At 33.3% G+C, this 22110-nt stretch overlaps 1 protein-coding gene across 2 annotated transcripts in view; it reads right to left on the bottom strand.

The window, feature by feature from the left end:
* The window catches only part of LOC126748426 (protein tipE), a 70805-nt gene that overhangs the window by 14557 nt on the left and 34138 nt on the right, over positions 1-22110 (bottom strand). For both annotated transcript variants that reach the window (XM_050457669.1, XM_050457668.1), the window contains exons 2-3: positions 17267-17444; positions 13632-13794 (exon numbers count right to left, since the gene is read on the bottom strand). In XM_050457669.1, the coding sequence (XP_050313626.1) occupies positions 13731-13794; positions 17267-17444 (242 nt within the window). In that variant the 3' untranslated portion in view covers positions 13632-13730. The remainder of the gene's footprint in view (positions 1-13631; positions 13795-17266; positions 17445-22110) is intronic.

The following is a 22110-nucleotide window of genomic DNA, read 5'->3' as shown; positions in this document are numbered from 1 at the left end:
TTTATTTGATAATATTTTTTTAATTTTTGTATTTTTTGGTAGCTTTTAATTTAAATTACGTCAAAATATGGAGTTTACTTTTATTGAGTATGCAGATATGCATTATATGTATGGTCTGGCGTCTTGCAATGCATTGGAAGCAAAAAGATTGTACGAAGAAAGATTTCCCAATCGCATTATTCCGGATCAGAAAACATTTCAACATGTTGATCAACGTCTAAGGGAAACTGTTAGGTTTATGTTTTCCACTTAATGAAGTAATACTATTAAATTTCCTTAATGCAATTTTAGGATGTTTTGAAAAAAAAAGAATATTGGTGGTCGGAGGAGAACAGCACGTACAGTGCAATTGGAAGAAAATATTTTAGACGCTGTAGCTGACACTCCTACAACGAGTACTCGAAAATTAGCCGCTCAGCTTCATTCGTCCAAAACAATTGTACATATGGTACTTTAAGAACAACTGTTGTACCCATATCACTTACAAAAAGTGCATGAACTACTGCCCAGAGATTTTGCTCCTAAAATACACTTCGCAAACTGGCTGTTAGATCAGCAGAGAAATAACCCTAACTTTATCAGCACGATTCTTTTTACGGATGAAGCAGGGTTTACCAAAAATGGAATTGAAAACTTACATAACTCGCATGTATGGGCTGATGAAAATCCCCGTGATACTATTATTTCTCATCATCAACATCAATTCCAATCAATAAATATCTGGGCAGGAATTATTGGCAATTTTTTGATTGGGCCATTTGAACTGCCACCACGTTTAAACGGAGAACTTTATTTGGAGTTCCTCCAGAACAATCTTCCAGATTTATTAGAAGATTTGCCCCTTGCAACCCGCCGAGATATGTATTTTATGCGTGATGGAGCCCCACCCCATTTTAGCCTTGCTGTAAGACACCACTTAAATAATACTTTTGAAAACCGTTGGATAGGTAGAGGAGGACCTGTTGCTTGGCCTCCTCGGTCTCCCGATCAGATTTTTATCTATGGGGTCACCTCAAAACCTTGGTGTATTCCACCCCAGTCGATACTCGGGAAGAACTGCTCCAAAGAATTACATTTCATTGTGATAATATAAAAAACAATCTTGGGTTATTGTGGTGAGTGCAGCAGTCCTCGATTCGTCGTGCCCGCGAATGTGTTATGAGTTCACGGAGTCCATGTCGAACCTACTTATGAAGTTTTTAATAATTAATTGTTTATTGCTCGTATTGAAGAATTTAACTTTTGTTTACATATTTGGTTTTTGGCATTTTTTTGTAAGTTGTTTTTTCTAATTAAAAACCTACACTCATTATAGGTTTTTTTTAAATTATTTTGTAAAAGTATTTTTTAGGACACCACTTTATTTTTAGGAACATGTATTATTTTAAATGAAATGACTCACATCGAAATTTCTCTGTTCTTTAAATAACTAGCGTACTTAATTCATTAAAAAAAAAAAAAAAAACATTGGCTTGTTTATTATTTTTTTTCTCCAAAACGGTACAAGAGTACCTTTTTTTTAGCCTAGGGTTCAAGGTATCCAAATTAATTTTTTTTAGACTTTAACATACGGGGTGTTAAAAATATACGCATTAAAGTGTACAATCTAGTCAGCCCCTGGTAAAGTAAACAAGGTAAATGTATTTTAAGGATGTCATTTTAAGGGGTCCCTAATAGTGTTCATCACCTAACATTTTTATTAAATTCTACCGGGTAGTTTAAAAGTAATTTATGAAAAACAGCAGCGTCCTTTAGGAGGCTGTATCTTCGTAAAGAATTCCTGTAGGAATTTTTTTTATAGGAACGTTCGGTATTATTTTTCGATGTTCTACCTGAATCCGAGAGATTTCCCACATGAACCGGGACACCCTGTATAACAAATGACATTTCACGCCATAAATTTGATATAAAACAGCGCCAACCCTAAGGCATCTGTTTGCAAAACGAAGTCATATTCGAACCTAGGGCAAGTTAAAATAGGTGCTTAAATCAAGGAATTTTTAACTTTTTGAAAAGCTTCATCACATTTTACATCCCAATAAAATTTAGTTCCCTTTCTTAAAAGTTTGGTAAATGGTGCAACTATATTAGAAAAGGTAGGAATAAATCGATGATACCAAGAGAGCATACCAATAATTCTACGAACTTCTGCAATTCTACGACTTTGGAAGGATCCACAGAAATTCCATGACGATTTACTACATAACCCAAATATCTTAACTCGGCTCTACAAAATTTACTTTTTTCCTTATTAAGTGTCAGACCGGCCTCCTCCAAACACTGAAAAACATCTTTTAGAAGCTGTAAAATCCGGGCTTATTAGAATAATATCATCGATATATCTAAACACTGAATTCTGAAACTTGGGACCGAGGATGGTGGCGATCAACCTTTGGAAGGTTGCGGGGGCATTATGTAATCCAAATGGAAGTCTACGGAACTGAAATAAACCACGTCCAGGAACGGTAAATGCAGTATACTGGTTACTATTTTCCTCCAATTCAACCTGCAAATTAGCACTCTTCAAATTCAAAGAAGTAAGATATTTGGCTCCGCCCAACTTATCCAAAATGGCTGAAATGTAGGGAAGTGGATATGCACAACGCTCGGATATAGCATTTAATTTCCTAAAATCAACGCAGAATCTCATTTTGCCATCATTTTTAGGCACCAAAAGAACCGGAGAGGACCAACCTCCTCATCAATGAGTTTCTGCTTGAAAGGTGATACAGCATAATACCTTTGCTTAATAGGCTCACTATTAGTGGTTATCTTATGTTTAACAACTGACGTGCATCCCAGCCTATCCCCAATCTTTTGAAAGTAAGATGAAACTAATTTATCCAAAGCCAAATATTCTTCTGCAGATAAATCTGCTTCACACTGAATCAAGGAAATTTCAGAATTTAAAGGTTCTTCAGAAAAATGCCATTCACCTCGACGCATGTCAGGAACAATACCCAAGTTTTTCCAGAAATCAATACCCAAAACTAACTCATGACGAATCTCTGGGACTATAAAAATGTCAATAATCCTAACAACTCCTTTTACACTTACAGTCACGCTAACAACGCCTATACATTCACACGACATATTATTAGCTATTGTACAAGATGTTCTCCTATTAATGTCCAAAGTAACTCCCAATATTTTCAATTTTTCCCAATCAGAACTACCCATAAAAGTTCTATTTGCACCTGAATCCAAAAGACCATAAAATTTAGACCCAAAAATTTCTACTAATAAATAAGGACATTCCCCTGGACCTTTTTTGACATGTGCTAATACATAGTCAAGTACAATTTTATTTTTACAATCCATGGTCGAATCAAAACCAGAAGCAAACTCTCGACCTAAGATTGGCTTCTCGAGCCGTTTCCCTGATTTTTATGTCTATTACAATCTGTACAGTTTATTTTAGTAAAGTTATCTTTTCACCGGCCAAAACATTTTTTAATTTTTTATGTACAATTTTTAGCAAAATGATTTGGTTGGTCACATTTAAAACAAAGTTTTACTCCAGAATTAGCATTACCAAAATTATTGTTATTTTTGTTGCCAGAATTGTGATGAGTTAGACGACTAGGACCTGTTTTAAAATTACTGTTCTTAAAATTATTAGAATTCAAATTTCTGTTTGGTCCATAACGATCTGAAGCTTGGAATTTATTGTGGTTACTAGATCTTTGATTAAAATTTTGATTTTGTCCTGGCCTATTTTGATTATTAATATTATTATTATTTGCAAATCTATTTGTATTAATAAAAGAACTCTGACTTGAATGAGGTATATTCTGGTTATAATTACTTGAAAATCTATTATTATTATTATTATTATAGTTGGAAGTTTGAAAATTTGAGTTTATTGATTCACATTTATTTAGATTGTCAAATTCTGTACTATTAAGTTTACTACCTATTTTAAAATTTTCTAAACTTGTCCTATTATATTGATAATCTAAATCAGGTTCAAGTGACAAATTGCCCTTCTTAGGTAGTTTAAAATCCTCTACCCTTAACCGAGTCTCTTCTAACTTTCTACACAATTCAATAAGTTTAAAAGGTGTATTTATTTAATGCAGAGTTAATCTTTCCTGATAAAAAGTTAAAATGTTTGATCTTAAGACTCTTAATCTTAACTGATCACCAACTGGAGTAGGCATTCTATCAAAAAGTTGAGACAGAGCTGCAACATAAATACCAATCGGTTCATCACTACCCTGAGTTTTTTCTAAAATTTGTTTCCATAATTATACAAACTAATCTTTCATTAATTTAATTAAAGAGTCCCAATCTGTTGCATATCTAGATATTAAGTGATAATAATTTAAAGCTTGACAGTCAAAAAGATCAGAAGCTGAGTTGAAAAGTTCTGCCTTTGAAACACCCCTTGAAATAGATAGTTCTTCTACCCTCTGTAAAAATGTATTGAAGCTTAAACCTGACTTATTACCTGAAAATTTTAAATTCCATTTAAAAACTGGAACACTTTTGAAATAAGATGTAGATGGTTGCATATTGGTATTTATCGCAGTCATATTAACTTTATTTCGAGTAGGCGTAGAATTATCATGAATAGAAATTCCAGTTGAATCTAATAAAGTATGTACTTCAAAATTATTATCTAAGAGTGGATCAATGTTAGAGTCTGAAAGAAGTTTTATTTTATTTTCATACTCAGAAACTAATGTTGTAAGTTCAAGAAGTAAAGAGGACCTTTTTAAATCCACCTCTTTATCGGCGTCTGTAATCCTATTTATTCTGCCAGTTAAATGAGCAAATTTTATTTCTATTTTCAAATGTTGTGTAGTTGTGTCAGGAAAAGATGAAATTGAATCTTTTAACTCGGTAAGTTTATTTGCAGAAATTGGAATTTCGATATCAGGGTCAAGAGTTGCTGAGCTTTGAACTGAATTGCCTGATTTTTCTAATTATAAAAGGGAACGCAAACATTTCGCAAGGAATCTGCTGTACCAGAAGGGTCAATACTTCTAACTTTAACTTCATATTCCAGCTCATCTTTTTGCAATCTTTCTATTGTAATCTTATACATGTTGTTCTAAAAAAAATTGACAAAAATCAAAAACAAATATATATGTACTATATGTATAGTTAGGTCAAAATTAATAGGTTACGAAAATCATATCCTATATTTTCCTGTAAAAATTCACCAAAAATTAAATTTAAGATTTTTATCCTATTCCAAATCCAAATATCATTTGAACACCTGTCCTGAAATTTCACCTTAACCTTCAAAAAAAAGAAAATTGTGAAATCCAGTGAAAAAAGAAAAAAGATTTTGGGTAGCTGTTACAGGTTAAAATTGGCATTTTATAGTAGGAAAAATCATTTGAGATTATAGTTTATAATAAATTTAAATGATAAATCTGATAATAAAGAAATGGAAGAAGTCTGGTTACAGTTATCGACAATTCTTTTTGTTATGTAAAAGATGCTAGGAAAAAAAATTATTACAATATTTAAATATGGTTTTAGATTTTTAATATTTTTTAGTGTTGAAGTTAGTGTCCAGAGATATAGAGTAATAATAAGTTTGATTCATGAGTTGTAAAGTTGTAAGCAGTTCAAAAAAAATAGATTGCAAAGGTGTTTAAAGCTATCACACAATATACAGAGATAATAAATATTTCTTATTTATATATATATATATATATATATATATATATATATATATTTAAATATTGTGTTAATTGATATCTTTATTTTTCACCTTTTTAATATATGACGCCCTTATTTGTTTTAAAATGACTAGATTTTTTTAAAATTCTCATCGTAAATATCAATCATGGTTTGAATGTTCCTAAGTCCGTCAAAGGTTATATTGTCATGTTCAAAAGGAAATCTATGGAGTCAAGACTTAAGTTAAGTTTCAGTTTGAGTCGCTCTATACAATGGAATAAGTTTTGAGTTTTTAGTCTCTCTCTAATTTGGAAGATTAAAAAAAAAATCAAATTCTTGGGAACCTGTTCTATGTAAAATCTAAATATTTCAGCAGGTTTATTATCCGTTATCAAAATAGCAAGAAAACACGTAAGAATGACTAAAGCATTGCATGAAGTGACATGGCTTGTTGGATCTAAAATCGAACGAAGTATTAAAATAGATTATCTATGAAGGCAATTATATCAGGAATAAATCTTTATCATTTATCTGGAATAACTGTTGGGTTCTAATGCGATTAAGTATGCACCAGGTATTGCGTGGTAAATTAAAGCCAGGAGGTTTGTCTGTTATGCAGGGCATGTTGTTGTCTGGCTGAGTTTCAGATCATTCCACCTGTTTGTTATACTTAATTAGTTTCTATGGCATTTCTTGCGGTCTTTGTTGGTGGCTTTCTCGAGCGTAGTTGATTTCTGTTGGCGTCTTCGATATAGTTTTGTATTTGGAGCTCTCTGTTGTTGAGTATCTTTTCGTACTCATTTGTCAGTCTATTGATTCGGCGGAGTTGAGGCGGTGGGATGTAATTTAGTACTGGTAACCATTCAGTTGGGATGGACTTGATTACGCCAGTAATCATTCTCTTGGTTTGTTTAGTTGTGCATCAACTTTTTTCACCTGAGCGCTATTAAGCCACACAGGGCAAAGGATGGGTGCTTATGCCCCCTATGGCGATCCGCAGAGTTTCTGGATAATGTTGTTTCTAGTTTTTAGCTTTCCGGCAGTTTAAGTGCGGTGCTCCTTAAAGGTTAATGTTCTGTCAAAAGTGACGCCTAAGTATTTTGGATTTATATGGTGATTAAGTAATGTATTATTAAAATGAACATTAAGTTTTCTGCCGGCCATTTTACTGTTTAAATTAAAGATGCTTACTTCTGTTTTTGAAGTGTTAGGTTTGTGTGTTTTTAGTTAGTTTTGTTGTTCGTTAGTTTTACCTCCACTGTCGGAATAAGTTTCTCATACTCGTACTTCCAAATCTCTGGATAGAATTTTCTCGGCCTCTTCTAGTGATTTTGTTTGAATGGTGAACACCTAATCGTCGGCGCAGCCGAACTTTATTGATGTGGTTTCGGGTATATCTTCAATATACACGCTAAACAGCAGTGGCACGAGTACCGACCCCTGCGGTAAATCATTTTTAAGCTTTCGCTTTAAACAAACTTCTGTTCCTTCTTGCATATCATTTCCTCTCTCCAGACGGTGTCACATGTAGCTGAGAAGTCGATGAATGCAGGAGAACTTTTCTTTGGAAGCCGGCTTTGATAATATATGTGGTTAGTGATAGTACTTGGTCAGTGCATCCTACCTTTTGGTTTTGGTGGGAAGCCCGCTTGTTCAACTGGAATGTCTTGTAGTATCAGTGGGCTTATTCTGCTGTAAATCAGTCTTTCAAATCCTTTGTACATGATCGACAGTAGTGCTATTGGTCGGTGTCTTTTTGGTTGGTCTGCGGGTTGACCTGATTTTACGATAGCAATTACTTTTGAACGCTTGAGTTCTCAAGCGGTTCCACTTGTTTGGATTGTGTTTGTAAAGAAGCGAGCTAGCCAGGTTTTTGCGTATTTCCCACAGTTAAGGAGGAATTCAGGATGGATTCCATCAAATGCTCAGTTTTTCTTTCTTCGGATTAAAGTTTAAGAGTTTTTAAATGTTCTTTCATCCTTTTTGTGTGAACTTCATCTCTGGGAGCCCTCGATGTCATTAGAATATGTGAAGCCACTGAATTGGAACTAATTGGAGCTTTCTATTTCTAAGGAGGGTTTCGACCTCCAAGTTTTCTACGTAGAGACCATGCTTTCTAGCTTGATGTCTAAAAGTTTAGATTTTCTACAGTTTCATTCCATTTTTGTTGTCTTGCTGCATCTAAGCTGTGAATTAGTTGATCTGCGATTTCTTGATCACCAGTTTCGAGAAGGTTTTGGTATAGTGTTTCACTGTTTTGTGACCATCTATGGATATACACTTCCCAGAATCCTCATGGTATGTGCTTCTTAGCTGTGCTAATTACTGGTCCGATGCACCGAAAATAGTTTTTGCTGATAGGTGGTATTCATCCTAAGCATTTATCCAATTCTGATAAGAATTTTGGCCAATCTGGCCGCTTAAAGTTCCATCTTGGTCTTGGGATAGACCTTATCAGAGGGATTTGTATTCCGATCTCTACGGTGATTGAGCGATGTTGGCTGTGAGGAAATTCCGAGAGTACTTTTCTTACTGCTGCCAGAGGAATATTATTAATATCTGTTGAGACAAAACATAGGTCAAGGTTATATTCCCTGTTGCATGAGAGCAGATTTAAACGAGCCCCGGTCTTTATCAACAATTCCACTTTTAAAACCACTCTCAATATTAAAGGCTATACAAATAATAAAATAATAAATAAAAACACAAAAATCACAAAACAGTTTTACCACTAACCAAAACTCTTTATTTTATTCTCGACACGCTAACTATGTTAACATAACATATTAGGGAGAAGATTAATAACAAACGAATATAAAACTAAACCAAAACAGTTTAGTTTTAATCTTCATTAGTAAAACACATGTCGAGAATAAAATAGAAGAGTTTTGGTTAGTGGTAAAACCGTTTTGTGATTTGAGTGTCACACCAAAGATTCCAAACATAGGCCTAATAAAAAACATATTTTATATGATATCCTATGACAATAAATGATAAATAATTTAATCGATTTTGCTCTTTTTGAGCTAAATCCAAACCGCCCACCAAAACTGCGAGAATTTTTTAAAAACCAGGAAGCAGACCTAATTTTTTCGCTGGACACTGCAATTTACCTTTACAAGTGAAAAGCTGGACACAACCAAAAGACCATTTTAGAGGTGATAGTTATGGAAGTGGTGGCTATTTTCATTAATTAAAAATAAAGAATATTTTGATCTGGCTGGATTATCATTAATCCACTTTTACTGTTGATTTGAAATATATAAATATTCGCGAGAACGACGATTTTAAAAATGTTGGTGAAGGGGAGAATTCTAATTCCCAACAGGAAATACCAGTAATCAGTAAATTAAGTTATAGATTTAGTATTCTATTCAGAAGTTTGGACTGTCTCGATCTGGCTGGTCAGCCTCTGCAATACTTGCTCAGATGCTTAGAATACGAAACATAATTTACTATACTAAATCAATATACTCCTTACAAACAATGCAACTTGTTACAATAACAAGTAACAAGTTAAAAGGAGAACGATAGTGTTCTACTAACTACAGTCCAATCCAAATGGAATGTAAAGAAGGCCGGGCGGCATTTCCTCTTCTTCAGAGGTAAGCGCAAGTGGAAGATCGATAAAGCATTATCGTGCTCTTTAACTTTAAGCGCTTGTTTAAACGCTATGACAATGAGTCCATTTTGTCAATCCATCAGCTTAATTAGTGGTAATGAATAGAAATTGACTAACTCCTGTGAACACGGCAAGAATGTAAAATTCAAATATCAGTAGTTGTAATAATAATAGGTTATTTGTACCAATTTTGTGGATTTTGCCAAACGAAATAACAAAATCTTAAGGCCCAATATGCGATAGGATTTTATGAACATTTGTGTCAAAGATTGTATTATTATAGTTATGTCTAAGCAGTAATAACATTAATTTTAATGAAAAATATACATGCTTATAATTGTATAATTAATTTCTTGTAGATATGGTAGATTTATAAATTAATATTAAAATGATTGAGAAAATATGAAAAAGTAATTATTTCCTTTTTGTTTACAAAAAACATATGATACTGTACTAAAATATTTTATGTGGCAATAAGAATATCAATCTATTATTAATAAAAATAGTAGAATTGATGAATAGTAACATATAAAATACGAAAGAAGATAATTCAAAGTGCGATAAAAATGGATACCGTCGGAAGGCGGAGTATGATGTTATTCACCTTACTTTAATGTTTTAGCGAGGATTAGTTTGTATAGGATATACAACAATTGAAAGAAGAATACTGGGGCAAACCATAAATAAGTAGCAAGACTTGCATTTAATAAGAATAAAATATTAAATTCGCCATAAAAATTAGAAAAGAAGAACTTAATAATTAGCACCTATTGAGGGATATTATAAATGAATAAATAAAATTTAAAAATTGTTTGAAGTTAATTTTTAATTAAACAAGAACTTTGTAAATGCCATAGCTGCAGCCACACTGCAGATACTGCACGGCCGAATCGACATTCCTCGGCCAGAAAGTAAGTCCAATTTCTGACTTAGAATAACACGCTGAATTATTATTTACCTTTAAGATATGCCTCGCATGGCATATAATCAATGTCAATTAGTCACGGTACATAAAATGATAAAAATCAAAATATCAAGTATTCTGTAAAGTTTTCGAGGAACAATATAGGGAAAAAATGTCACTTTTAAAATAATAAAATATCCTGTTGAACTTTGTATACAAAACATCTAAGATCCAGTCTAACGTCTTGGTGCGCACAATAATTCTGCAAAGAAACAATTTTCAGGTAGAAACAACTTAGTTGTAAAAACAACAGTTGATCTAAAAAAATTATAAAGTAAAGCAAGTGTAAAGCCGCAGCCTTATTCTAAATAATGTTCCAAAGTTGCCTTACTACGACCCTGTCTTTAAACACACGGAATAGTGTGTCCAAATTTTAGAAATTAGTAGAAGAATCTTATTGGGTAATATATAGGAATCTGATTCGATGTTCAGCTTATAGTTGTGATTTAAGCGCTAAATAAGTAATTATAAATAGTAAGTGATTGTAAGTGAAGTAGTGAATAAAAGTTTAAAGTTTAGTGTCCAAATGTGCCTATTTATTGAACCCATGGGAAATCCGTTGTGGAAAACAATTGGTGTCAGAAAAGAAATAAAAAAGGGCATTTTGCAACACAAAGTATTAGGAGAGCAAAAATCGAAGGAGATCAGGGAAACGAATTTTTAAATATTCATGGTAATACGAGAAAGCAAAGTGCCGAGATGGACCAGATGAATAAATTCATTTCCGAATTTATGGATAAAGTGAAAGAACGACGACGGGAAAATAAGAGGGGAAAGAAAGGCGGCGGCAATATGAGGAAATTAGACGCCAAGAGAAGCATGAACAAGAGAAAATATTCTAGAAATTAATATAAATATACTGCTTTTATGGGCAAACGAGCAGAAAGAAAAAAATAAATAAAATTTGGGGAAGAACAACTGAAAATGGAAAACGACATAAGAGACTGTGTAAACAACCTACAGTCCGAAATTACCTGGATAAAAAAGCAACTATGGGTGGGATTGAGCTCTCATAGCATCACACAGAATATAAAGCCCCCAATGTTTAACGGCCAGACTTCTTCAGCAATGTATAAGCGATAATTTGAAGTAGCTGCAGTAGCCAATGGCTGGAATAATGAAGATAAAACAATTGCTTTGGTGGTAGCTCTTCGGGGATCGGTCTTGGAGTTGCTCCAGACAGTTCCCACCAACAAGACCATGAGTCAATGGCCATAGTCCAAGAGAGAAGATTTCGCGACCAACATCGAAGGCAGCTATACCAAGTAAAACCTAGACATCAAAAAGCCAGGGAAAGCCGGGAGTTCTGAGAAAAAAAGTTTGATATAAGACGCATTAGTAATCTGGCCTACCCAGGAGCCTTTGAGGAAGTCCAAGATGAACTTGGTGCTTAATATTTCGTAACATGAGAGACCAAACAATCCAACGAATGCTGATCATCAAATTTGAAAACAGCAGTGAAGCGCTAGATAAAGCCCTTGATTTTAAGGCTGCATATAACATTTCTAGATCAAAGATTAGAGCTGTTTCCATCGAAGAGAATAAAGGTGGTGCTAATAGTGATGGTCTACAAAATCAATTATAAGCCATCACTATTGGCACTATCGGCTATCGTACTTAGCAGCCTCCTCGCCGTCAAGGTCATCGATGAGGACGCACTGAACGTTCAGATGCGGTCTCATTCGTCATTCAAAGATCGTGAAACCTCTCGAACGAATCAGGAAAAACTTAATACAGTCAGCACTAAAGGGCGGGTGTTGGCTTGTGAAGATAAAGGCCCCGGAAAGATCCTCATCAGAAGGCTGGGAAAATTTGTCGAAACCTCGATCATCGAATGCCTCATTTGACAACAGGCTAAATATTTGTAGATTCGGCTCGGCAGAATTTATTTTGTCCAGTGTAAGTGGGTGGTAATAGTAAGAAGATCATTTTTGGAGGACAAAAAAAATCTGAAAGCCGCATTGAATTGATCCAAAGACAAGAGAAGGCTTGCTAAGTGAACTGAAAAATCTATTCAGTACAATTTTTGCTGCCAGTATGGTGAGAATTTATTTTAATTGTGGGGGAAGCCTAGTCACTATGCAAAGGCAACATCTTAATCTGAAACATAGTTACGAGTTGTTGGCATGATACAGGGTGGTATTAACATCCGTGACGTCGCTGAAGCTGTAAATTCTGGCAAGATCACTATAGAGTGATTGTGGCAGAGATTTAAAGAGAGTTATGTGAAAGAAAAACATACTAGTCCAACAAGTGCAACAGAACCTATACATGATAGATTTCTTCGCCGTCAGGAATTACGAAAACCCAATATTTTCGCCAACCAGCTAAGAAGCAAGCTTCAAAATGTTTAGAAAAGATTGGGCAAGCATTATCTTCACCGATGAATCAAGGTTTGGTTTACGTCCTTATTTAAGAAGGCTAAGGGTGTGGCGAACAACGGGTAATGCCTCCCACTTGCAAACCATTCGAAAAGTTGATATGTACCGAGGCACAGCTTTAATTGATTGAATTGGTTTTTGGAATAATCTGGTTCCCATTGAAAAGTTTTTTAACAGCAAATGAATATCGGAATTAAATTCTGGAACCAATTTTTTATCCACGCGCTACAGAATTTGCGGACGTACGCAAGAACCGCTAGAAATATTTTAGAGCAGCCCAATATTTAGGTATTGCCATGACCTGCGCAATCCCCTGACTTAAATCCTATCAAGCAGGTTTGGTATATGTTGAAAAGGCATTTTAAATTAAGAAAGATTGTTTCAGATAAAGGACGAGTTGCTGAACTGCATGCAAGAGCAATGGCTATTGAGCATAACGACATTGACAGTTTAATTAAAAGCGTGCCAAATAGATATGGAGGGTTGTAAGAACACATCCCTGTTGTTCTATACACAGTTGTCATATACTCTATTAACAAGGAGTTTTTCTTTTCTATTATAACTTCTTTTAATTTTATTATTTCGATTTTCTCATATTTTACTTCTTTAAACTGTCTTACATTATTAATGCTCCGGTATATGACGATGATTATTTGTATTTTTATAAATTAATGTTCAGCAGTGTTTTCAAAAAGATTTTAAATGTATTTAATTTAATATTTGTTTCTGATAAATTTCCAAATTTTCACTTGTCACTTTGTCCCCTAGACCATTTTGATATGCGTATATAATTAGATAATCAAATGTTCTATTTACATGAGAACATTGGAACATAATTTTTTAAAACTCATTAAAATTCTTAAAATATATTGCAAGCACTACTTTTAGATGCATATAAATATAGCCAACACGAATAATATTGCATCGATTTCGGTTTGACAACTAGCATTTACAGCCAAATAATTATTTTACGAATGCTTTTTAGAACCTTTTGCGGGTTCTAAGCCATTGCCTTGATACTTACATCTGTAATAAGAGCACTCCGGAAGAAAATTGTAGAAATTGTAATATTGCAAAGCCATTATTGCACAAGCCTTAGTAAAATCTATGGAGAAGATTTTCCTTAAATATCTGCTACGGGTCCACCAGTCGTTGAAATACTTGTAGTCATTGTCTTTCCAATACTTCTAAAAAATGAATAGAGAATTGACAAAAAGGCTTTAAATAAATGGAAATAGTATATAACAATAATATTATAATAATGACTTCGCTATTTGGAAAGGATACAGAATGAATAAAGTTAGGGACAATTTGCTGAAAAGCATATAAAATGATATATTGTTAGGCGGTAAGAACATATATGCCGGAGAATCACTAATAAATTAGAAACTAGACTAATAAAAAAAACTTTGTGGCTTTTGTGATGATGCCGCAGTCGTCAGTTACTTAGAAACTAATATAAACAAATACCCTAATTTTAATTAAAATATTTTTGAAAATATCTGGAGCCGACATATACTGTAGCAGAAAATAATAACATACAAATAATAAAAATAATAACAGAAAACAACCGGCAACTACCACTTCGGTTTAAAAGGTAGTTCAAATATGAGTACAATATATGTAAAAAACTAGAGATTACATTACATTTCATATAAAACCACTACACACTAGAGCTTTCTAACCAACCAATCTTTCCTTTTGATATATATAAAGAGAGAAAAATACAAACCTATTATCAAGTAGAGGTCTGTGACTCATAAATCTCTTTCTAAATTTGTTTATTCTTAATATTTCGTCCTATGTTTTAGGGATTTCTTCAGGAGAAAAAAACAAACAGAACAAAAGATGTTTTGTTTAAGTTTTTTTTATTTTGTTTATTTAAGATGTTGAACTAGCTATTTTTCTCCTGAAGAACTCATTAAAATATAGGACGAAATTTTGAGAACAAACAAATGAGTTTTATTAGTCACAGACCGCTACCTGATAACACGTTTTCTTTATATATATAACGAAACCAGTGTCTACTACTAGCTCTAATAATAATATAAATCTAATAATATAAACATATTAATGACTGCTTTTAAATATAACGTCTTTAAAAAAAAATTTTTGACTCTTTTTTGCAGCGCTTTATTTTGCAGTGTTTTCGGATGCTTAAGTTGTATTAGGAAGAATTGAAAAGTGTTGCTTGAAAGACCATCTGGCACACTTAAGATTTAGCGTAATAATGCCCGGGTTACCTTTTACATTATTAAAGAGAAATAACTCTTCTGTGTCAGCAGGTGCATGGCCAATAGCAGGTTGTAAAAAATCAGTAACAGTAATAATTTATGTATTATTATTACATATACCTACCAAATTTCTTTTGAGGGCCCACGCAATACCCATGCAATAGAAATTCAGACAAAATGCGTTAAGTTAAAGAGAGAACCATAATCTTTATCAGTTCCTCGATTCCTAACTTGTGCTTTCTGAGAGAGAAAATACAATACGCTGCAGATCTCAGCTATCTCTACGTTCAATTTGGATCGTACTGTTGGAAGAGACACTCTAATTAGTAGGCAAGAAGACTAAAACCAGGAGAAGTAACTCTTCTCTCTCTCCTTTTTTATGGCCTTTCCAACGAGGGAATTTAGGCAGTCCTATTGGGTGATTCAGGAAAACCGTCGGGTTTGTACCCTGTTCCCCGAATCAATTCCGGATAATAATTTTCACATTTCTCACAGAACTTTTAGATAATTTCTCAATGCACGTTGTCGCCTCTCTTACGATGAATCCGGCCTCTCTACTGGCGGCGTGAATAGGATCAGCACCAACGCGATAGAGAAGGGTCTAGAAAAGGGATACGAGGAATTGGAAAGGACAAAGAGCTACCACGTGTTTACTGGGTGAAGGATGCCGTGGAAGAGTCTTACAGAGCTCAATGGTGTTAAAAGTATTTAAAATATTATTCCGCAATTATTCCGCCAAGTAACTGACAGATAAATTCGACATTACCCCTCTGTCGGTTATGCGTCTATGGGTTTTTATAACCTAGCTTTTAAGTTTGACTTTATTATGTTTACTTTTACATCTTTAGTGACTAATAATAAAGGTTTGTTCTCTACTTTTAATTAAACACAGTTCTTTGGTCTTTCTGTTACCTAGCCCTTTGTCTTTTCCCTGCCAATAGATGGGACCAGACACGGATACATATACACTTTCACTACCTTCTCGCCTATTACCCCGACGTAACCAAGAAATGCAAATAAGCGGACGCGATCCATCGCGATTGCCAGTGATTATCACGTGAGTTGTCGGTACAGTGCTCAGAACCCTGCTGCGCATCGACCTATGGCTCGTGGGTAGAATTGGCGTATGGCCGTTTACGGAACCAGCCCTACCACCGGCGTTAGTTATCCTTATTTTAGTCTTCTTAGTAGTAGGGTAGAAAACGGTGTCGTTCTCTTCGTAACTTGTGACTAAGGTGCATTACAAGTCAATACACTGATTTTCGCACCCAAAACCTTTGGTGGTTGGGCCAATCTAAGTCAAGAATTGGATCACAGATAATACCAATATTTTTCAATTTTTTACTTGCACCATTATCTCTCAATAAACCGCGAACCCATAATTTTATCCCAAGTAAACCAAAAGTATATTTCACTGCGTTGGTCCCACCATTGGGAATACTAAAGATTTTGCCATAGCATTAATAATAGTCCTGAACCAGAATTGTCAAACTGAATATCATCCTTCATTTCTAAAATTTTATATCACCTGACAAATCTCTAAGGAATAGTAAGTTTCCATTAGCTCAGCGTTTCTTACTAATAATTGTATTCTATAAAATATTTATTTTTAGCTGTATGAGCAGAATGTGCCATAAATTATCTCAGTGATCCTTTTTTTCTCTGCTCAAATAAAAAACAGATTTGGTCCTTTAGCATTAGTTATGATATGACATCAGAAAATATCGTATTGGACAAGCCTATTTCTTACATTTAGTTTTTCCATTACCCTTTCTTTTAATCGTAGCAAGAACAGCTTGATTAACAATAACCAAATATGTAAGCTTAAAATTAGCTGAATGCAGTATTTCCATAAAGTGCACGTGGCAGAAAACTTTTTGTTCAACAATCATTAGGAAAATGATTTTTTTTAATCCACTTACATCCTTACTCGTACAGTCCGTTTATTCAAAACTTTTTAGGCCTAAGATTATTATCAGTTAAGTTCGTCTCATGAGAAAATATAGCTAGATAGATACTTTTTCATAAGAATTTTTTTCAATTTTCCAAAAATAGTTATTTGTGGAATTTTGGCATTCTTAAATTTTGCATGGAATTTTTTCAAGTTTTGAAACCAGTTTTCGTATACATTTTATCTTCTACTGTATTTTTTTTCTAAATTATCTGGGTTACAGTATATTAAAAATACGGGGCATTCTTTAAGAAAAAAAAAATAATGATTAGTATAGGTATACTTCATTCCACCTAAATTTAGAAAAAAAATATCAATTTTTTGAGCATCTTTTCTGAAAAACTTAATTTTAGCAGCCAGTATACTTAGCCTAGTTGATGATAAAAGAACTAGTTTTCTATTTTACGATAATACTCTTATTAAGCCTTTATAGTTTTAGTAAAAAAAAATAGGAGTAAATATTTCAAGACTTACCCGCCTATAGAAACAGAAGTGATTACGCCGTCTACAAGACTATCACGGCTAATGTCATCCACCATAGCTACTTTAAAATGGTGACCAAAGCTAGCAATATCTTCTCTAAATGCTTCACTTCCTGGAGTAATACCTCCACTGGCTGAAGGTATTGGTGTTTGGTTTATTTCATTTTCGCCTTAAATGAAATAAATTTCAAATAAAAAAATAATCAAATATACTAGGCAAACGTCTTTATTACAATGTTTACAGTATTTAGACAAAACACTATCTATTTATTCATATTAGAATAAGCATATATAAATATAAAAGTTCATATTACACAATAATGACTAAATATATATACCTGATCCACTTCATGGACCCTAAATGTTTTTATCTTGATTTGTTTGAATCAAATAGAACATAATTATCTGCTATGTGAAAGCCAAAAAAATATCATCTTTCATTAATCTAATATCTGAAACCAGGGCTAGAATAGAAGAACTTTTATTACAGATCTCCTTTAGCCTTAGAAAAACTGTTCAGCGGCCTCTTAAAATTAGTTTTTGATAAGGTAAAAGTTTACAGAGTAATCTTCCGAAAACTAGATCGATCGATTGTGAAAAAAACAGAAGTTAAAAACATTTAATTTTTTTAAGTAACCCCTTTTGGGCCTAATACATTTTTGCCACTTTAAATGGGTAATGAATGCTTTACTTATGAACAATTAGTAATAAAGCAATAAAGGAAACTTATACTACCGATGTGTTTACTTCTTCTCCCCACGTAAATCTATAAGTGCTAAATGAAAATGCCGATGTACACCGGCAACTCTAATCAGATGAAGACTGCTCTTCCACTCTGATGACAGTGCCATTGTGGGAAAATATACAAAGTCTACATTAAAGGCATCGAAACTGCATCCCATGCTTTATGGTAAAACGCCTATCGCCGCTACCATTTCCTCAGAAATTCAACCGTTGCATCAAAACACCGGAGACGTTGTTTTTAAAGACGCTAATAAGTCTTCTTCAAAATCTTCTTATCTGGATTCAATCGTACTCCTACGCCTGTGACAATTAATAATGATAATACAGTTAGTAGATTGATTACACAAGAAACTCAAAAACATAAGTTGCAACAGTTTTCCTACTATTTTTAGATAGTAATGGTTTGGATAGTAATAGTTTGGATTGGTTCCATATATTTTTTTTCTTTAATTGAGTTTTTCCATTAATAAAATCTAAGTCTTATAGCTCTTAATTAGGAACTTTTTTCAATATTTGCAAGGCTTGCAGAGTTTACCTTTATTGTAATTGAACAAAATTTTTGATTTAATATTTACTACTGTTATGTTACTGGAACTACGTGGTAAGTAGATAACGGTCCATTTCATAATGATAAATATAATTTCCCCGCCCGGATCGTTTCAAGGAAACAAAGGGCGATGTGGCATTTTGCTTGCGACAGATTAATATACCAGTTATTGTTAACTTTGATTTTTTCATTAATCCGAAGCTGGAGTACCTTCTATATGACTATAATTATAATAATATAAATTTATAACCTAATATATTATATATTATAATTGTTTTCTACCCCGAACTAGTATTGTCTCACGACACAATGTGGACATATTTTTGGACCATAAATGGCGTTTGGTAATAAATATGTTAAGAAAAATCCAATAGAATCGAAAATAGTACGGTTTTAAAGCTTTTAGGCTTAATTATTTTCTTTAAGATCTTTTATCTATGAAGCTGATATTGATATAAAGGTATTTGAATATTGCTGTTTGAGTATTTTAGATAAGCATACTCCTATTAAGAAGCATCCCCGCATCACTCAGCCCAAGGCTCCCTGGCTGTCACATTACAATAAAAACATTACGAAATTCATTCTCTTCGAACTTTTAAACTTAAAACTAATGAGAAGTAGTGCAGTATAGGAGGCTTACAGGCGATTAAGCAACTTTACTTCATCTATGATAAGATAAGGAAAACAGATACACGAGAAAAAGTACCACCGTGAGACTTCAGAACCTAATATTTTGGGTCATTCTTGGAAAATGTCATTAATTTTGATGACAAAGTCGCATATTTTAACTACCACAGATTGACAATGATATAACGTTTTTTTTCAAAATAACCATTGGAGGCAGCAGGAGGCTTACTCTATTATTAAGGTATCAGCACAAATTCATCATGGGTGGAAGGAATAAATGCTTTAATGTTGCAATACTGCAGCTCTTTTATATTTATATAATTCATATTATTAACTGTTGCATTGAAGCTAATGACTTTCCAAGTAAGTGGAAGCTTTCATTGACCTTTACGCTATCTAATAAGATATTGCCCGATTTTGAGTATGGTTTTCAGAGAAACTGTAACACATTAGTCGCACTAGAAACTGTTTGATAATGACAAGAGGCTAAGATTAACAAAAAATATATCGCACTAGTACTGCTTTATTTTTCCAAAGCTTTTGACACCACAAAACAGAAACTTCTATGTTGAAGACTAAGGTATTATGGATTTGATAGTTCTTCAATTCTTGAGATATCAAACAGCATGCTATGAAGACATAAATTCAGAACAAATCCCTTTTTATTTAAATTTACCACAGAGATCAATTTTGTGCCCACTAGATATCGTTGGCTTGCTGCAAAAACTCATAAAGTCAAAAATGATAGTTTCTGGAAAAATCAATTGTTTACTAGTGCCGATGGTTTAGGTGGTTTTGGGAAAAAATCATTTTGTAGTTTTCAGTTTCCGGCAATAAAATATGGTTTTATGTGTTATTTCAAAACTAACAGTAAAATAATAATGAAAAAGTAGTATTTTGTTAATCAATATATGTGAAATGTTATATTATACATAATATTATGTAAAATATTGTCAAATTACTGACTTAATGAGTTAATTTTTATAAATAAACTTGATGGTTACCCATCTGAGTCAGAATATCCAGGTTCAGGAATCACATCCTTCAATTTTGTGCTTATTAGCAGCGATTTATACCAACCATGGTACTCATTAGGTATTAATCCTTTTTCGCATAACTTTAAAAGATCTTTTTTTTTTTAACGGATATTGGCAGCATAGTTTTGTACAACTTGCTTATTTTCAAGGTACTATAGTAAATTTTTTGAGTGGCTCTCGATTTTCTTTCAATATTAATGTTTTTATATTCACCAAAATAATCATAGCGGTATTCAAGAATACCAGGCTGTATTTTCTGAAATCTGAAGCACTTTACTTTCAACCAGTTTACTTTATCATAATTACAGTCGGTTGTCTTATTTCTAAATAAAGTCTTGGATAAATCCAGTAAATTAAGAAATTCATTAAACTTAAACTCTTTGGTGATGAATGGATCTCCAAATTTATTTCGGTTACGTTTGGATCTAGCTCGTTTAAAAATACTTATCCAGTCATGGACTACATCAACTGGTTGATATTTTTTCTCTTTTTCAATGACACTGTGCATGGAATCAACCTCCATGTAGCTGTGGCCACTTTCTAAGAATTTATGCTCTATGATATCAACAGCAGTTGTTTGAACAATATAAAGAAATAGAGCAGCAATATACTGGTTTCGGTTTTGTCCACCGCATGTATCCGAATATAAGGTTACATGTTTTACTTCCGGCTTTAAGCCTATAAAGCAATTATACAGTGATGTTCCAATTTCACAGCTACCTCGCTTTCTATGTAGTTCAGTCCATGCAAAACAGTATGCTCTGTGTGGTTCTGGAGCTTCATAAATAGTTAAGTTATACATATTAATTTTTCGGCTGTAATACATCGGTGAAACATCGGAAAATGGAATCTGTAACACAGATTGTAAATCGAACGTAACCATGATAAATGCAGAATTGTCTTCCAAAGCAGCTTTATCAATTTCTCTACCAATTTTGATCGGGCTGCTTCGTTTTTCCGAGTAATATGATTTTGGTATGTATCTTCCAAGTTACAGAGGTCTTGAATGTTAGAATCTTGATACCGATTACAAGTTGCGCACTGATCTTTTTTTGGCTCAAAAAAAGAAATATTATATGTGCAAAAAATTTTTCTATATGCATGGGAAGAAACTGATTTAAAATTATTCTTTAAACAGTAGGCCCGGTATGGGTCGTACATCTTTGATAGCTTTTTGATTGATTTTCGATTGTAATGACTTTCCATTGTTGGAAAACTTTCAATGTGGGCCTTTACAATATCTATGTCAGAAGTTTTATTAACAGAAGCTTTTTTTCCTCTTCCATCTTTATCTTCGAATACACCCAAAGAATTTCTCTTTTTAAAAGCTGTCAAAATAGGACCATTATTTATATTAAGCGTTTTCATAAAAAACAATTGACAAATTCTTATCTTGTTAGTACCTTTATAAAAATGATATTTTTTTGCATTTGATCTTATCTTGCTATTTTGACCTTTCCTTGGTCTTCGACTGTGAGGCTCCTCTACATCAACATTTCTTAAAATAAAATCCATTTTGCGTTCATAAGCTTTAAGTCCCCAGTATTCTTTACAAATTTGTTTTCTATCGTCTTCATCAAATATAGTGGTGCACTTGAATCTACATAAATTCCCACAGGAGCTATTCTGAGGAGTTTTTGCCGGTCGTACTCTCCCTTTGGTTGTTGAGTATTTTAGACATTTACTCATGTTTCTTTTATATTCATTTCTATTCCATTTAGCTGGATCACTTTTCCTCCATCTTGTTATTACTTTCTTGCAGCGATCATTATCGTAAGTTTTTGTCGCTCTCTTCCTTAGAAGACGATGCCTTAAAGAAAAAAGATCAAGTGAAGAGTCATCTGTTTCTTCGTCTGATGAGGAATAAGGTAGATTCAATAG

This window comes from Anthonomus grandis, chromosome 22 (genome assembly GCF_022605725.1).
Source record: "Anthonomus grandis grandis chromosome 22, icAntGran1.3, whole genome shotgun sequence".
Classification (NCBI taxonomy): Eukaryota; Metazoa; Arthropoda; class Insecta; order Coleoptera; family Curculionidae; genus Anthonomus; species Anthonomus grandis.
The sequence above is the reverse complement of the archived record's forward strand: the minus strand, read 5'-3'. Positions and strand labels throughout refer to the sequence as shown.